Here is an 18,646-nt window from a genome sequence, read left to right as displayed (position 1 = left end):
TCACAACATTATTGTTTAATCTTGCCCGTTTGTTGTTTTTTTTTTTGCAACACTTTTTTACACAAAAAAAACACACACACAAACTTTATTAAAAACGCTCGTAAAATGCAATCAAAACAATCCGAAACAGCTGAACGAAACCGCCACAATTTTAGTTTCGTTAAAAATCAAGCTGACACTTTACTGACACACCTGTCATTTGGGTAATGATCGAAGCATCTGAACGAAAAATACACAGAATTTGTGTTTCTTGTTCATTCTGAATGCATTTCAGATGTTTGTTATATTTTTACGATTTTGTTAAATGTTGTACACCGTGCAGCGGACGAACCTGTTGCGAAACCATTTCTCCACAGGCTAGTCTTTCAGGAGCAATACGGGACAAGGGAAGATGCTTCCGGCTACGGGACTCTTTCGGACCATTAATTGTCCCTTCTACGAGAAAGATCTCTGTACGAGGCCTTATTGCCACTTCAAGCACGCAAAAGCAGGTACTTTGATATAAACCGGCACACATACAGAGATAATTCTATGCACACTACTATATATTCCTATTGTTTGTTCGGCGATACTGCTTCCAGTGCCGCCTGTTGTGAAATACAGTGCTACCCCGAAAAGTCTACTAAACCAAGCGGGAGTATCGAACCAGTCCGATGGCAGCGAACCGATTGCTCGTAAGAAACCTAAGCTTGAATACATACCCGTGTCTACCGTTGCGCCAAAGTATGTTCCGTCCAGTGTTGCAAAACTGCAAGTCAACAAAAGCAATGGTGAGAAAAGTGCAGAAAGTGAATCTTCTGACACCAACAATCAAACACCCGACGTATCGGAGAAAGATCAGCCACTACAAGAGGACACTTCCAAAGAAGTATCACCGGAAGAAAAAGGAAGCTTGCAGAGTGAGTCTCCTGCAGAGAAAAATGACGAAAAGAACGAGAAGAAACAGGAGAACGGTTTGGCTGTGTCCAGCGTGGAAAAAAAGTCATCAGAAGATACAAAACATCACAGCTCGTCGAAACACCACCACTCTTCTGGTGAATCCGATCGAAAGAAAGATTCGAACCATCGGCACAGTTCTAGCTCACGTTCAAAGTCCTCATCCACATCTTCATCATCACACGACAAAAAGCATCGATCATCTGAATCATCCAGCAAAGAGAAGTCTAGTAGCAATACCACCACCACCAGTAGTAATAGCAGCAGTAGCAGCAAAAGTAAGCACCGAGACAAAGAACGAGAAAGTTCCAGAAGTCACTCGTCGAAGCCCTCGTCCGATCGAGACCGAGACCGTCACCGAAGTTCGTCGGAAAAGGATCATCGATCGCATAGCAAAAGTAGTTCATCGAAAAACAGTAACACCGGTGGTAGTACTAGTAGCAGTAAAAGCAAAAGCCACAGCAGCACTAGTAACGGTAACACTAGTACCACTAGTAGTAGCAGTAGGAAAAAGGAACACAAATCATCCTCTCGAAGCAGTGGTTCCTCCTCCAGGTCGAAATCCACGTCTAGCAAGGCGGATACGTCGGAGAAACTAGCAGCACCGGAACCGAAATCTACCCAGCCGCTGGAGGACGAAATCTACCAAGAACTGATCAATAATCCTCCCAGCGATATCGATATCGATAGCGACGAGGACGACGTGATGCAGCAATGCAAGATGATCTTTGAGGGTTACGAACCAGACGTGCCACCGAAAGCCGAAGAGAGCGAAACCAAAGCTAATGGGCAAATCGATCTGATAGACATATTTGCGGATAAGTATTACGACGACAGTCGTAAGAAGCGGGTTGCGTACGAGAATGCTACCACCTCGAAGCTAACACCGGTGGTAGAGAAGAAAACGAATCACGTACAAAACGCTATCAAAGTAGGTTTAATCTTCTGGCTTTTTTTTTTTTTTTTAGTAATCTAGTGGGTCTAAAATTCGAATTTAAAAACCTTCTTTCTCTTTCAGTCCGTATATCTGCGACAAGAGATCGTTCGAAAGCAACAGGAAGAGCTAGCGGCACGGAAACGAGCGGAGGAAGAGGTGAAACGACAAATCGAGGAGGAAACTCGTAAATCGATGCCCAAACCTGCCACCATTCCGGCTCCAACAGTGAATGGATCGTCCGTTTCACCACTAAGCACAAACACGTTCTATAGCAAATCTCCCGAAGCAACCAGCCTAAGCACACCTAAAAGTAAGACATTCGAACCTTCCGGTTTCGAAAGTAACAGCTGGTAACACGGTTTCAATTTTCATTCCAGGTCGCTTCACACCCGCCGTCAATGTCCTCGCCTTCCAGAAGGCAAAGGAAAAGATTGAGCAACTGAAGCGGAATCAATCCGCCTTTACACCGGCTCAAACAGCGTCGAAAGTCGGTGCGCGTGTAGCCCATACCGGGTCGGTCCTAGCGACGAAAGCGGCTGCCACACCGGATGCCCAAGCACCACCAATACTGGAACCAGCATCGAGTAAAATATCGTACAACATTCGCATGCAGTATTACGGGCTAATGGTAAAGCATTGTTTGAACATTTATCCGACCTGCGAGGATGCTTGGGAGCGGGCCCAAACGGAAGAGCTGGCCGTGATGAAGAAGTGCAGTACGGCCATGATTTATAAGAGTAGCGCCCTGCTCACCATCAACAAGCTGCGAAAAGAGGCACTCGAGACAGGGAACGAAGCGGCTGATAAGTAAGTGACGGTTACAATCTTATTTTTTCAAGCATTTTATATAAATTTGTTTTTTTCCAGAAATAAAACAGTTTCTCATGACGTCATACTGGCCGGCAAGATGGTACACAACATTTCCTGGAGCGTAAATAAAAAATTGTAAGCTCAGTTAGCATATTTTTCGGAAGAATCCACACTCATTTTTTTTTTTTGTTTTTCTTTCGATCGGTTCTTTAGAAAAACGGAAGTTAAAACGTCTGCCTACACGATCGACAATGCGCCCGGAACGGTGGCATACAAAATGATCCACGAGTGTCGCCTTACCGAGGATCAGCTGCGTTCGAACGGATTTCCCCGTGCTACGGATGTTCCCGGCAAAGCAAAGATTTACACACCCCGACCATCTAGACCTCCGAACGAAATCGAAAGGTACTGTTCCCGCTGTTCGAAGGTTTTTAATCTAGATACGTATGATGAGCCACAGGTGGATGCGTGCAATTATCACCCGAAAAGTACCTGCTACCGGCGTGGTTTTGCTGACAATCTGCACAACTGCTGCCAGCAACCATCCGGTACGCCGGGCTGTATGTACGCAAACTATCACGTGTCAAGCTTCATGGATTACGACGATCTGAGCGGGTTCGTTAAAACGATCGAGCCGGCAGAAGATTACCAACCGTCTAAAAAGGATGTGTTTGCGCTCGATTGTGAGATGTGCTACACTACGGGCGGATTAGAGCTGACGCGCGTTACCGTGGTCGATATTAACGAGAAGACTGTTTACGATACGCTAGTGAAGCCACTGAATCGAGTCGTTGACTATAATACGAGGTGATTTGAATTAACCGTTTGTCTTTTTAGTATGAAAAGTAAACGATATTGTTTTTCCTTTTTTAGGTTTTCGGGCATCACGGAGGACATGTTGCGAAAGACCACCACAACACTCCACAACGTACAGGCAGTACTGCTGTCCATGTTCAACTCGGAAACCATTCTCATCGGCCACAGTCTGGAAAGTGACTTTAAGGCACTCAAGCTGATCCACGATGTGGTGGTCGATACGTCCGTACTGTATCCGCACAAAATGGGTCCACCGAAGAAGCGTGCACTGAAAACACTGTGTATAGAAAATTTGAAAAAAATTATTCAAGAAAATGGTAAGCTTCAATGCTTCGTCCTCGGCACGTAGCACCAGGTTTAATAAATTATATATTTTTTATATTCTGCCATAGATGCTGGGCATGACAGCGCGGAAGACTCAGTTGTATGCATACAGCTCATCAAACACTATCTACGCAATCGCATTCTGTGATTCCAAATTAAGGTCGCTACCAACAACCACAGAAGCGCAAATCGTGTCAGTGCACTAGGAGGGCTGCTGTAATCGAGCGGAACCCATCGAACCAAGCGGTCATCGATATTTATTTATCAGCCTGTTTTGAATAATGTACAACCATTAGTTCATGAACTGCAATTGAACTTTCAATAAATTATTGTCAACCCAACTGCCTTACACATATGAGTATGTGTGTCTGTGTGTGTGCATCATATAGGCCGTAATAGAATCCTGCGACCAAAAAATCAACAATAAAGAAACGCTATTGTGTTGAAGAAGCAAAAGCCTGAGCAAATTGTATGTTTCAACTGTATGTCAACTGTTTCTACTTAATAGGCGCTACATCCGTCGAGAAAGTTTTGGTCTGTTGCGAAGTTGGTGTGATACTTGCTGATCCCATCGATTTTTCTGTTAGGGTTCTTCGGTTTGGCCAGGCCGTCCGGTGCTATTCTCATGACAAGATCAGCTCACCGAAGCCTGACGAGAAGATCATTTGTAGAGCTCGTCATAGAAGTACAGCAATAGCTGAGCGCCATATCATTCTGCTTGCAAACATGCCTGTAAACATGATGTTTAACATCATTCTGATCAACTTTCGGTTGCTGTTAATATGTGATCTTAATAACTTTAAACTGAGTACATGACTCACAGGTGTGAATGTGAGTAATACGACTACTTCTACTTTGGTAGTAAAAATCACGAGAGGTATTATAAGCCTATCATTTCTGATATCATTCTTGGGAACATTCGTGTAGCTGGATAGGTTCATCACACGGCAGGACCCGGATTCAAATCCATTCCGGTAGTGAGGACTGACTATTTAACTGGGTGGTATCAAGAAGTCTAGTGAACCATTAGAGGGCGTTTCCTAGAGGGTAGTTGAGCCAAGAAGAAGAAGAATAGTTGATACCCGATTTTGTCGCCGTTTAAGAGCTAGCAGTTGTATCCTCGGTTAAAGAACCAATCTTGATAATGAGACTGTATCCGTTTCGTTTCTACTTATTTTTTCGTGGAAGGTGGTTTAATTTAGACATCTCCCTTCCATGAGAGTAACCGAAGGCAGGTGAAATTTCGGAAGTCATTATGAAGGAGCGGACAACTTTATCTAACTTTGCGATGCTAGAATGGCGATGATGGCAAGGACGTTGACCTTGGCTTTATCGTTTCAGTTGTTGCCTCGTTTTTCTTCCCCCTAAATAAAAGGATTGTACGAGTGTAGATGCCCCCCTTCCATCTTCCCCAAAATTTGTGCTAAGAAATAGACTCTTTTCGGTATAAATTTTTGGCATTTTTTATTTTTATCTACAACGCTTGAAAGCTACATCTTTTTTTATTTTTGCTACGGTTCTACACTTATGTTTGTACTTTGGAAATGCTAGCATTCATACTGAAAACGGAAATAAGCTCGACAACAATCCTCCGGTGAGATGTCATAATGGCCCCCAAAAATTCTAGAAAACCATCACAAGATTCTGTAGTAACCGCAACGGTGAGGTGGTACAGACATTTCGCTTCCGTGGACAATAGTACCGCCGAAGGCACTTCGATAGCGACAGATCGCAATGGCACAGCCGAGATGCACACGAGCCGGGTCCACCCCACTCACCGTGATCGATTGCTGTAAAGAAGGGACATAAGGTCAGTTTGCTCTAAAAACAGATAAAATTTTTGTACAGCTTCTTACCACACAGCGGACGACCCCGGTAACACTTCCACAGGTACGGCACGAAGTACTCCAAAAACATTGGACAGTTGGCAGTGCTGTAGCAGTAGTCATGCATCTTGCAACATCGATCGATACCATCCAGTGCCTGACCGGAACCTAAAAATCCACAGTAGCACCCGTAACCCTTGTAGATGATGGGATCACACCCGGTCGCACATTTGATCATCGAGTAAAGGTTGTACACGCCACGCTTCGCTCGACCGTCACGTGACGATTGGACCTCCACCTTCAGCGGATCCTCCTGGTCTGTTTCGTTGCTAGTGAGACAAATGAGATAAAATGGTCCAGTAAATAAATACAATTTAAAAAGAAACGCCTCGAAGCTAAAGATATAAAATCGTGCTAATTGACTCCACTGCACAGTTTCGAAGTCAAACAAATTGGATGTAGATTGCTCAACTTCTACTAATGATCAAAGTTAGCGACAATTTTCAATGCCGTCACGGATTTAAGCTTGGCAGATCGCTGCAACATCACCAAGGTCACAGACATTTGAAGGTCTGCTTTACCAACTGGAAATGGTCAGTGAGCAGCTAAAAACTGTTAATAAATAATTCATTTTAAATTTTTCTCTCTCCGATGCAGCGATTGTGATAGCCGAAGAATTGCCCGTATTAATCTTTTTTTTTTAAACAAATAGCGTATGAATTAAAAAATAAAGTAATTTAAAATAGAAGAAAGTGTACAACTACTACAGACTACTAAATGTGTGAAATTTCGCCCATTTTCTATAGTCAAGAAAAAAATCAAAAGTAGCCAATCTATGTCAAGGTTTCAGGACTCTCTTTACAGCTTGATGATGAGCTGTAACATCGTCCTACAGAATAAGTAGATAAGATCCATTGATCAATGTTTTCTCCAAAAAATCTGCTTGAGAATCTCTTAGATCGACGACGCTACTCATCTTGGTCATCTACGGATTGAATTCTGAATTGATTAGCTACGGATTGAATTCTTTTCAAGTCAAAAAAGTTGTAATTTGCAGATCTAAACCCTTCGAGGTTTAGGTATGACCAAAAATGGATTATATGGACGGCGTAATCATATGGATTCGTACTATATGAATGTCCTACTTGTCCAGCTTATTCTCATCGTTTAGAAGGTTGTTCTGACGCTTACTTATTGGACGTATAGCTCGTATGGGACGTAAGTCTTTGAGTGGATCTCTTTCAGATCCGGAAGTTTCGTCTTTGGCTTCTCAACGGATGTCCACGCCGCATTCCAAATATTTATCCTGGCTTGCCCACAAAAAAAGGCCAATTCTCCGACTTAAGCGAAATTGGTGAAGCCTGTCGTTCCAACGCGTTGATAGCAGTCAGGAGCATCCACAGGTAGGTATAATCCTGGTCGATTCAGGAAAAATCCTATCCGTCTGATCTGACGCGTCTGAGTCCTAAATAGATCTTACGTTGTAACAAGTAACTGCTCTAGAATTCGCTGTGTTTTGTCAGCAAATGATTGCTTCAAAATAATTGATATTGCTATAATATGTTCTCCTCATTGCACAGACATCATACAAAAGACGCTGAACTGTTTAGTAAATCGCTAGGAAAGAGGGTCATAGAATGATAATTCGTTACCTACTGTCGACTATTTAATTCAAGAATTGAACAAAAAAACTGGCAAAAACTTATTATGAAACATTGTGCTCGCATATAATAGATCGAAGAGCTCTCCAGCACAGACCACTCCAACTATGGCGCATTCCCTGACCAAAACTGCTTCCTCGGATATCCGTGAACCGCTCGCGGGATAGAGACATCTATGTGTGTGTCGAGCATTATGTTGCTTTTCCTTCCAGACAACAACCACATTGCATAAGCGCTTTCATGTTGATTTTGATGCGGCCTTATAGAATGGCTACAAAACGGCTACAAAGCAGCTTCAAGTACCCGACCAGACCCACCTCACTCATTACGGACCCCTTCAGCGCGCGTAGACAATTGTGCGCGAAAATAGTTTAAATAAAAGGCGTACAACCCGCGTGCAACAAGTGCGTAAACACGTGCGTGGAACATGCGTAATGTAATGACATGTACGTAAGAGCGAGAGCGAGAGCAGCAAGCTCAGCAGCTGCGCCCCAAGATGATGATGATGATGATGATCAACGTCTTTGCGAACGTTAATTCGTTTAGATGAAAGTGAAACGGTGAGAATCGTGAAATAATGAAATGAAAATGAGCCGTAAATGAACAAGTACCACTCGAATGATGGAATGTGTGAGGCTCTTGGCAACGTCTAGCCATCTTTCATCTTAGACGGCCAGCCCCGACCGTCCGGATTGCTTTCCGCATCTTCACGCACAAACGAGTTCATAACGAGGAAATGGTTTCGGACGAGTGAGACACGCGAGAAACACGCGACATAGCCGCGTCTCGGAGTCCGGTCTTGCTACCTTCTGGCCTACATTGGCAATGCTGCAGCGCTATCAGATACCGCATACCGACTGACCGACCGACAGACCGACCGACTGAGCGTGTTACTGCATCACCGCAGTGACTTACTTATGGGCGCACTTTATCCGAAGGCCCACTTTCCTTCTCCTTTCCTTGTTAATTTCATTTTCTTCTGCTCATCCGCCGCCCATGGTCTGCGGTTTCACGCCTTGCGCAACACACGGGCAATCTGCCACAAGTGAGGTTAATTGTGCGGCCCAGTGCACCGGCGGTGAAAAACAATAGACTCGTTCGTTTGTCTACCCCTCCTCCCACACACACACACACACACACATACACACAGGCACTTACCTCCAACGCCACTTGGTCGAATGACCGAAAGGATTGTTGGCGCGCGCTATAAACACATCCTCATCCCGATGTGCGTCCCGGCTATTTGTGATTGGCCACTTGATCCGAGCATTACTCCCGTTGGTCCGTTTGTAGATTTCCTGCAGCTTAGCGCCAATGTTTTCGCTCAGCAGAACGCCGGTCTGTTTGTATCGGGCAGCCGCACTAGCCACGGCCGTCTGATTAATGATCGTCTTCATTGGCGATCCGAGCGATATAGTTGGACGTACCGGAAGCTGCTGAACTGCATTAAAGCTCGCGTGAAGCATCGTTTGTGGTGGTGTGGTAGTTTTAGGCCTAGAGGAGGGAAAATTGGGAAAAGATCAATAGAACCGCCTGGGTCGCTGGAGACCTACAACTCTAACTTACTTTTCCAGCACGGGATGATCGAATCGATGGCCCTGAATTTCTCGCAACCCACCAGCCCATCCTTCCAACCCAAGATCATCCCAGCTAATAGTTTGCGTGCTTCGGTACGTATAGGGTGTAAATAGTGCTGTAGTAGTGGACGTTCGTGTCAGCGACTTGCGCAAACTTTCCTTCAACATCCGTCGATTCTCTTCCTCCTCCAGATCACGATTTAACTCATCCATAAACTTAATAAAATTCCGCTCCGTACGCACATTCTCCTCGATCACTTTCCGCGTACCGTCGTCCTCCATCGTGTCCTTCTCCATGTGCTCGAAGATCTTCTTTTCCAGCATCATATCACTGCCCGGTTTGCTGGCCACCGTTCGGTTTGCTTTGCCATTAAACTTGTTGATGGTGGTTACGTTCGGGAACTGGGCCTCCTCAAAATCGCTGCGCTGGTAGATGAGCTTGCGCACATGGTTCTTACCTTCCGTCGGGAGCAGAAACACGTACGTGGGGTTTAAATTTTCCATATTAAACAACGACAGCAAATAACTATCCAGGGTGCTGTTTTCTTCGTTAATGTTTAAAATGTGCTTGATATGGCTTTTCATCTTGGCCGTGGCATATGGCTTATGATATGGGTGAGAACGGTGATTGTGCGGCGGTATCATCGATTCCGTAGATGGTGCCAGGGGAAATATTTCTGAAAGAACGATAAACAGGTGACCATTTTACTGGGGAAAAGTTATGTGTAACTAAAGAAATATTCCATAAACAATAATCGAAATGAAGGTGACGGAACTGATCTTCAAGAGGCCTCTACAACTAAAGATCTCCAGGTATATGAACCACCTTCAAAGCCTTTCATAGATTAGCAAAAGAGGCCCTCCACAGACGTCGTAGACTACGTAGACCAAGTCCATCGGACGAAGAGGGCCCTTCAACTACTAAGTCTCTTTTGTTGATGAGGTTTCTACGAGGACTCTTGGCAAACGAAGTTCCGTTGGAAATTAAAGCTCCTTGAACGTCGTCGGCACCAGATCGGTAGATCACTGCTCTTTGCTGAATTTCATTTGAAATCGTAATTTTATTCAGAAAATGTTATTGCGTGTCTTCTCTAACATCATTTACTGACTATCGTCGACTTCCATTAATCATTTCAAAGTGCTCTTATCAAAATTTCACCAATTCCTTGTAAATTGTTGTTTAGAGACCGTAAAAATGAGTTTTTTATTGTAATTTTGACTAGTAATTATGAACAATTATTGCCAAAAAGTAAAAGAAGGTCTCCAAAGATTTACTTTTAGTAATAAAGCATCGGAGCGCTCCGGTTGCCGAGGTAATACCGGTGCCGGTCATCAAAAGACAAGACCGAATATTGAATTCCGTCTAGACTGCCTGCCTCCACGTACGCAGGACTAACTATCCGGCTGCTGGAAAAATCAAGCTAAGATAACTGGCTAGAAATGGCAATTTCTAATCCACCAAATGACAACTCAATTACCAATAATTGCACCTTTTCATTTCTGCTTTTTAATCTTAAAATCACATTAAATTTAACTTAATTCCGTCGTAAATTTGTATTCTTTTTTATTGGAACTACAACATCAAATTTTTTACTTAATTTATTTGAGTTTTTCCGAAAACTAAATACTCAGTCCTCATTACGTGGAAACATGTCGAATGGAATTTGATCACCAGTCGTGGGATCTCCGCAGTGCGAAGATCGAGGCTGCTACAACCGATCAATACTGTGGCTCACAAAATTTTGTTTCTTCCTCTTCTTCTTGGCTCAACGACCGACCGGCTGCAGGGCGCGACCTAGAGACGCCGACCATCTGACTAGACTTGTTGATACCTCTTAGTTGGATAGTCAGTCCTCGAACGGACTTTCTTTACGGAGGTAAAGGTTTTCTGTCCTGGCGTATGAAGACTGGTGCCAAAATCGCATCAACACCGAGCCGCCAAAACTTTTGTCCATTGCTGGTAAAATATTACAAACTTCGGTAGTTTTCATATGGAGTGTTTTTTTTAGTTTAGGACTTTATATCTTTCCGCCGGTATCAACAATAAAATTAAAATTCTATAGCAGTTTTTTTTAAAATATTTATTATTGTTTTTTGAATAGAACAGTGTACATAGGTGACAGCGGCGACGGTCAAATCCCATCCGGAACGTCCCCCCGTAGTGAGGGCTAACTATCCAACTACGTGGTATCATCAAGTCTAGTAAGCCATTCGATGGCCGGCGTGACCTTTGAGGTCGTTAAGCCAAGAATAAGAAGAAGAAAAGCCTAGCCGTATTGCTAAAGTTTTATATTCAATATAAATAGATTTAATATTTTAATTTACATTAATCGTCCAGTTAAAGTAGAAACAGAATATGAAGAATATCAATGAAGTGACAGGATTTTACTTTCTCCAAGTCTTTCCAATTAAAAGCATTTAATTTTTGAAGCTATCCATTTTGTACTAACTACATATAGAGTATATCACACTTGTACTAACTATCGTAACTACTAGTAGTGACACAATATTTTTTCAATTGTCTAACCAAACGACAAGATTTAGGTATTGAACTGTTTTATTTATTTATTATTATTTTTTTAATTAATTATCCCAATTACAGGATCGGGTATTGTGCCTGGAATGGTTGGAACCATTTTCTTAAATACTCAACCAATGCACATTTTTGGCTAAAATCTCGCGGTGTAACATTTTATCATTAAATTTTGTGCAACTTGTTTTATGAAGAAACTTGTTATACACTTGCAATCTTAACGAAATCTCCTTTCACTATTATTACCGGAAGAACTAGCAGGTGACTTTTCTCCATTTCTTTCCCCTTTTTTCATCCCCCACTTGCACACACCACACACTTACCAACTGTAACACCAGCAACGGTGTAATGATCAATAGCAAACAGACACCACCCGAGCACCAGATTCACTATCCACGCTCGTAATGAGCCGTGGCGAGTTATTAAATTCACACAATTCGTCATAATACTGTCGATCAACAATTACTCCCCACACACACACACTCGCACAAATGACCACGGCAAGGAAAAGGGTCTTATTGCATAAAGGCTGGCTTGTTTCGTTAGTACACTGTTGATCACACTTTTAAGACACCAGCGGACACGGATGTGGACGGAAAAACGATCTCGAATCTCTCTCTTTCAATACACGTCCTCGATCATCTTATCGGATGGATATAGTCTCGCGATGCACTGGTACCGTGGTTCCACTGTGAACCGTTGCCACCAACCTGCCACACGTTACTGAACGACTAGGCGCTAGAAATGTTGCTCCGAATCGGCGCGTATGGGCTGCACTTGAACATGGAACGTGCGCACGATTTGTTGCCATTTCCCACCCAGGTTTGTTTCGTGCAAGATCCGTTCCCCACTCAGATCGCCGGATTACGACAAGCATGGATATGTCGGGGAAAGACTTTGGATTGCACTTTTACATACGGAGGGTAGGGATGGGGATCAAACTGTCCCCTGACGTTCTGCCGATAAGATACATTTAGGTTGTTTTATGAGTCGCCATTACACGCAACCTGGTAGACAAATTCCATCGAGAATACTAATGCAAACGCGTACGTCTTCCGTTAGAGGTGTCAGATTCACCTCACGTTTGACCTTCGAGTGTAACGGTGATGGGCATTTTTGAATTTCAAAGTATCACCTCAACTATTCGCGTGGACCTCGAAGTCTCAGGAAGTCATCATGTTCGTCCACTAGGGTGTGTTTTCACTTCCTGGACCAATTCTAATGCAATTCGGCAATCGCCAACATAAAGCACACACCCCAATGTAATTCCCTTGCGATCAGAGAAGGAGGCAAAATTCGCAATGGCCACGTTCCACGTGCACGTTGCCGTAACTACGGCTTGATCTCGTTACAAAATTATAATCGTCATCGCCGGGAGAGGAAACGAACGAATGAAATCGTAAGTTATCCAATTACCCACCAACTACGTCTCCAAATCAAACAGAGTAACCGGGCTGCTGCAGTACACGGCACTCATAATGGCGCTAGTTCCGCTTCGGCTGAAAAACTTCACGGGTATGCACACGTGTATCTCTGTACGGCAGTCAAAGCCTATAGGAGCGGTAGCAGCAGCACCTAGATCAAACCAGTCTACACGGGGGTCTATACACAGTGCACTACGGTGAGGCCTTTTCCACCGGGTCACCAGGCACCGCGGAAAACTCGTTCATCTTCGCTACACGGTGACGAACACCGGTTTTGTCGCCCGCTCGCTGCAAGGGTCGAGATCAGTCGTTGTTCCGGCAGCGCATTTGCTTTGTCTGTCTTGATTTGGCCCACTCCTGGTCTCAGAGGCGCGCGCGCGCTCATGTACCCGGGATTGCATAATACGGGCTTAATTCGTATTAACCGGCTTGTGGCCGTGTGTGGATCATATTGCAAAGTTATTGCCATATGTTCCGAAAAGGGGAAAAGTTGTCCGACTCTGATCGTGGTCGAGCCTTTTTGGCGAAAGGAAGTGCACGGATTCAGCTGCTACCGCTGATGGCTGTGTCGGGAACTGGTTACTGCTTGCAAATGTAGGTTGGTGGTGTTAAACGCTTATGTTTCAATCCATTTCGTTCCTGCTGAATACATTGATCACCTATTAGGTGTTTGGTTGCTGGGGGGGAGGTTACTAATGTGTGCGCTAATCTTCGGTATTAATTTAAATCGACACATTATGTGCACAGTTCATTTGAAAAATAAACAAAAAAACGACTATAGCGTTTATGGAGGTATAAATAGCTAAGCAATGAAAGTATCCATTAGATTGGAAAATACAGGGTATCGTAGCAATTTTTGACAGTTTCCTATGGTTTTTGTCATGTGCCCATATGTTCCTGTTCTCGTTCCGAGTTTTTTTGACGAAATATTTTGCCCAAATATTTTTGTTCTCGTCCCGAGGATTTGAAGCGAGTTTCCACATATTTTTTTCCGTTTCAAAATACATTACATTAAATATATTCCCAAATATTTCTGGTTTTCAATACAGATTTGATTTCGTTTTGGTATACTAGAACATAGAGTGAATATGTGGTATAATCCATTAGTTAAATTATGAGAAAATTAATACATTTACATCCTGCTAAATTTTATATTCAAACATGTTATATTTACAGCTACGCATAGTTCCTCTGGGTGCTCACAAACTTTTATACGAGAAATACATTCAATGTTTTTGCATACCAAAACGAAATCAAACATCAGTAGTGGCATTCGTATTCGTAGCATTCGTCAAAAAACCTCGGAACAAGAACAGCAATATTTGGGCAAACGACAAAAATCACAGGAAGTGTCATAGATTGTTGGGATACCCTGTATGCTACGTTACGGGGTGCTAATAGCAAAGACGACTCAAGTTTTTAAAAACCTTTAAGAACGAAGCCACCTAGGTGCCAAGGTCCTTTGGACAACAAAGCCTCGTTTGAGATTATGTCTTTTTACTAGGCCACTTGGAGAACGAAGATATGAAATCTGGCGACACTTTTACTTCTTCTGCTTAGTTTAACGATCTACTAGGTCACATCGGAACGACTTACTAGACTTGCTGATAGTTGGTACAAACCAGTCAGTCAGTCCTCACTAACGGGAACGGTCCGGATTGGATTTTATGCCGGTCTTGGGATGTGAAGTCCGGCACCCCAAACGCGGGACGCCCAAAAACCACACATTATGCCATCTATTAGATCCCTCACTGTCTCACTTTCAACCGGTCATCATCATACTTCTGGGTATTAAGCTCAAGCATCATATGACGACCATATAATAAACTTAACTCCGACCACTACGATATCATACAGTTTTATACATACCTATTTGTCGGATAGCATGTCGAAGGTACGAGGATTAACATTGAGACCAGTCCTACATTGCAGCCTTTACTTCTTTGTCCTTTGTCTTTTGGACGATGATGCATTTTTATATACTCCATTATGAGTAATTCAATTAACCCATTTCACAAATCATTCACTCGATGTATATATTACTTTATTCATAGAAATGTGTTAAAGTCATGTAATACCACTTAACTTATCTTACCCTACCCTGCGACGTCATCGGATTAGCTTCTTCCAGCAGACGAATTTCGCGTTGTGCTCTTGCGCGAACTCCGCTTATGTGTGCCTCGCTCACCATCACGCTCCTTGACCACCTTCGGATCCATCCCGGTCTCGATAATGGACACACTTTCCCGCAGCAGCAAGCTAGCCGCCTGGGGTGAACAGAGATCGCCACGATTTAGCATAATCGCATTGGTGCACATCAGCAAAATATCTCGCTGAAATTCACCCGTCGTTCGAATGTTCCCATTCTCAATGTTACGCTTTATTTGCGACAAATCCATCGGCCGATAAATAAGCTGTGCCGTTTGATCCTCTGGCAGCGGTTTCTGGAACGCGGCCGCATTCTTCGACGCAGCAATCTTTGAATACACGGCCAGAATGGACTTTTTCCAGGCGCGATAGTCACGATCCTCGCTTGAGGCGGGTGATCCTGGTATCGAGTCCATCACCGGGGTGGAAGAATAGCTTCGTTTCATTTTCTCGTTCGGCTCATCATCCTGCGCCACAAACGGACTTTCCGAACGATCACGATCACGCAGCTTTCTTAACGATCGTCCTTCCGTTTCTTCGCTTCTGGAATGGCCGGCCAAATCGTCTCGCAGTTTTTGCGCTTCATCCGCTAGACGGCGGCGCGAATAGTCACGCTTTGCCTTGCCGATCTTCATTTCAATCAGCGAATCATCGTCGGTATCCGTCACCGTAAGCACTGTATCATCGGTTGGCGGTTTTTTCACCTGCGGTTCGATGATTTCCTTTACCTCCTCTGGTTCATCCACCGTTTCCTGAGCATCGACAAACACCTCATCCTCCGACACGTGCTTCTCTTCTTTTACCTTCCTGGTCGATAGCTGCACGATTGGTTCAACGTCGTCTTTAAAGTCGTACTCTGAGGCCAGCTTTTCCATCGCTTCCTTCTTAGCCTTCGCTTCGTCAACTGATGCTGTGCCGGGTTCTAATTTAACAGCCTCTAACTTTGCTTCTTTAGGTGAAACAACCGTCGGGTCAGTGGTACGTTTCTCTGCTGGCTCTACCCCGACTGTCAGCGGTTTCTTAACTGATTGATCCATTTCTTCCTGCACAGTCTGTTTACCAGTATCAGTCGTCACCTCCAAAGAAGCCAACGGTTTGTCGTCCGAGTCTTCATCTTCAATCGTCGGAGGACCACCATCATTCGGGCTCACTTCTTCCCCCTCGCGATCCTCAAACTCTTCTTCCTCTTTAGCCGAATCTGACACCACGATCACACTTTCCGGCTGCTCTTGACCGCTTGAATCTTCCGCAGTATCCTTATTGTCGTCACTGGAAGGATCATTCGTTGCCGGAGAATTGCTGGTACTATCTTCAATCGGTATGATTTCCACCTTTGTTTCGATCGTTTCCGGACATTCCGGTTCCATCACGGGTTGTACTTTGGAAACCGTCTGCTGCTGAGCAATGGTTAGTTTCTCATCCAACACATTCTCTACCGCAGTGGCTTCGACTTCTTCCTTCACTGTGTTCAACGCTGAAAGTTTAGTGACCTCGGGCACTGCTGGGACGGACGATACTATTGCCGGTGCCGGTGACACGATTGTTGGTGGAGATTTAGGACGTTCCACCGAGGGTGCCTCGTTTTTTGAAGCCGTTTCAGCAACACTTTCCTCCACGCCTACTTCCGCCATCTGCACATCTTCCGCGTCCGCCATCAGATCGATATCCTTATCCTTTAGCGTATCTTCCTCCATTATGATCGATTCGACTACATTCTTCAGATCGACATCCTCCAATATCATGCCACTGTTTTCCTTCAGAATTTCGTCCAAATCATCCGGGATCAGGTCTTCCAGCACGTCCATTAAATCTTTTGCTGGATCTGCATTATCTTCACTGTCCATCTCGGCAAAAAGTGTTTCTGATTTTCCGGCGTTCGATTCGTCCAGTTTAGTTCCATCCATGTTACATTCCACTTCTTCCAACTTTACCGTATGCAGTTCCTTCCCATCGAATGTGCTAGTCGAAGCGGCCAGTGCCTCTTGCTTGATTGTCACACCAAGCTGAGCGTCCAGCTCCGTTGTTCCTGCCAAACCGACGACAACGGACGGTGAAGGTGACTTTACAGCACTTCCCGTTAAAAGATTCGTAATTGTAGGTGAAGCCACTGTCCGAGTTCCAGCTGTTGGTGAGCTGATCGGTGCACCGGAGCTCGCTCTTGCTTCTCCGGCATTTTTTAGCAACGATGTCAACAGCGGTGATGTTCCCGACTTGCACGACCCTTGACTATCTTCGTCCGTTTCATCCTTAAATTTTATCGGAGGTGTCGGTGCTTTCGTTGCCGTTGGCGAGCTCGGATACATCGGACGCCACTGACGCTCGAGCTCTAGCTTCTTCTCCTCCCGTTCCTTCAACCACTGAGCGTGCTGTATCTGTTCCTTCTCCTTCTGGGCCTTCTCCAGCTCGATCTGTTTCCACATTTCGCGTAACTTTTTCTCATCCGTAACACCGCTCTGTATCAGTATGATGTCTTCCTTCACCTTAATGTACTGTTGCGTCTCCTCCTGGATCGTTTTCTTCAGCTCAATGATGCGCTCCTGGGTCAGCTTCCGGAGTATCGATTCACCGGGTGTTTCGACCGCAGCAACACCATCACGCTCGGAAGCGGTCCGCTTCTTGCGCTTAGGTGTTTCCACATTCTCGAGCAGTTTGCCGTACTGTGCCGCGCAGGACTTTTGTGCAAACCAATCGTTTGGACGGTCACCGCTGCACAGCATCTTCAACGACCGGCTCACTGACATCCAGTTTTGATCGCCACTGCAGGCAACGGATGATGCGAGACATAGCTTCTCCTTCGTGGACCACTTATCCAGCGGGACACGCTTCATCTGCAGACGTTCCTGTATCGAACTCATGGCTAAAATCTAAAATGATTCGCTTTGTATAAAACTGCTAGTGAGCAGATGAGCACAACAGCGTCACACTTACTTGGACAGATTTGTCAGCTTACCGTACCGAAATAAACACTTCTTCACTTCTTATAGTGTATCTAGAACACCATTGGTCACTAATTTTCGAACCCTAGCTGCTTCGAATGCTTTGCGGTCGTGTAAAACTGATTCGTTGATAAATAAATCCGAAAAAGGTGTGCTTTGTTGTCGCCCAACGCCGCAAAAACGTAAACAAGCTGAAAAATGACAGATGTAACCGGGTTTGCTCGATTAACCGTGTGCGGTCGTGAGAAAAACACAGCTCGAAGTGAGAGAGAGTGAGGGATTTGATTTCACTACTTCTACATACCGAGCGATAGAGGGCGCTCAGATGCTAATGATTTATATTTAATTTAAAACGGTTTTTGTTCCACGTGAAACTGGAAGACAAATTTGCGTCAATTCGAATGATTCAATAAGCTTTTTACAAAGCAAAAAGTAGCATATAACATATAACAGCATATAGCAACACAGATCAATTAAGTTTTATACAGACTTATATTTTTGCTCATTTTGTTTTGTTTCTTTTGCGCAAAATGTATATGGATATTATGTTTTACATTCGCTTTATAAGCGGCTTTACCTTTAGCGTTTTCATTCGCTAAACTGATGGTTCAACATTGTTACATTACAGCTCATTCTTGCATTCTTGGGTTGATTTTGTTTTTCTTCTCAAGTTTGTTTTTTTGTTTCAGATACTTGCATGGTTCGGTATAATGTATAA

At 44.1% G+C, this 18,646-nt stretch overlaps 4 protein-coding genes across 4 annotated transcripts in view; 1 reads left to right on the top strand and 3 right to left on the bottom strand.

Annotated features, from left to right (window-relative positions):
- Positions 1 to 17,853, bottom strand: part of LOC126556961 (bromodomain-containing protein 8) — a 238,854-nt gene extending 221,001 nt beyond the window's left edge. The window contains exon 1 of the mRNA XM_050212542.1: positions 14,953 to 17,853. Within this exon, the coding sequence (XP_050068499.1) occupies positions 14,962 to 17,847 (2,886 nt within the window). The 5' untranslated portion in view covers positions 17,848 to 17,853 and the 3' untranslated portion in view covers positions 14,953 to 14,961. The remainder of the gene's footprint in view (positions 1 to 14,952) is intronic.
- LOC126558208 (O-glucosyltransferase rumi homolog) overlaps positions 1 to 18,646 on the bottom strand; it is a 170,424-nt gene that overhangs the window by 33,310 nt on the left and 118,468 nt on the right. The window lies entirely within an intron of this gene.
- Positions 228 to 4,011, top strand: LOC126559697 (RNA exonuclease 1 homolog). Its single transcript, XM_050215866.1, has 8 exons — positions 228 to 491; positions 582 to 1,867; positions 1,955 to 2,183; positions 2,251 to 2,680; positions 2,741 to 2,818; positions 2,897 to 3,490; positions 3,557 to 3,816; positions 3,892 to 4,011. Exons 1-8 carry the CDS (start codon positions 392 to 394, stop codon positions 3,969 to 3,971), a joined length of 3,057 nt encoding a protein of 1,018 aa, XP_050071823.1. The 5' UTR covers positions 228 to 391; the 3' UTR covers positions 3,972 to 4,011.
- On the bottom strand, positions 5,447 to 11,864 carry LOC126557726 (uncharacterized). Its single transcript, XM_050213601.1, has 5 exons — positions 11,744 to 11,864; positions 8,877 to 9,564; positions 8,469 to 8,804; positions 5,680 to 5,978; positions 5,447 to 5,613 (listed from the first exon to the last, which is right to left on the bottom strand). The coding sequence occupies exons 1-5, from the start codon at positions 11,862 to 11,864 to the stop codon at positions 5,447 to 5,449; spliced, it is 1,611 nt and encodes a 536-aa protein (XP_050069558.1).

This window comes from Anopheles maculipalpis, chromosome 2RL, assembly GCF_943734695.1.
Source record: "Anopheles maculipalpis chromosome 2RL, idAnoMacuDA_375_x, whole genome shotgun sequence".
Taxonomy (NCBI): domain Eukaryota; kingdom Metazoa; phylum Arthropoda; class Insecta; order Diptera; family Culicidae; genus Anopheles; species Anopheles maculipalpis.
Note: the sequence above shows the minus strand (reverse complement) of the source record. Positions and strands in the feature narration are given on the sequence as shown.

Excerpts from the sequence above, each read along its gene's own strand:
- LOC126559697 (XM_050215866.1), top strand. The coding sequence starts at position 392 with ATGCTTCCGGCTACGGGACTCTTTCGGACCATTAATTGTCCCTTCTAC. Across the intron at positions 1,868-1,954 it reads ACGTACAAAACGCTATCAAA|TCCGTATATCTGCGACAAGA; the intron begins GTAGGTTTAATC and ends TTTCTCTTTCAG. Across the intron at positions 2,184-2,250 it reads CAGCCTAAGCACACCTAAAA|GTCGCTTCACACCCGCCGTC; the intron begins GTAAGACATTCG and ends TTTTCATTCCAG.
- LOC126557726 (XM_050213601.1), bottom strand. The coding sequence starts at position 11,864 with ATGACGAATTGTGTGAATTTAATAACTCGCCACGGCTCATTACGAGCG. Across the intron at positions 9,565-11,743 it reads CGTTGCTGGTGTTACAGTTG|AAATATTTCCCCTGGCACCA; the intron begins GTAAGTGTGTGG and ends TCGTTCTTTCAG. Across the intron at positions 5,979-8,468 it reads TCGACCAAGTGGCGTTGGAG|CAACGAAACAGACCAGGAGG; the intron begins GTAAGTGCCTGT and ends TTGTCTCACTAG.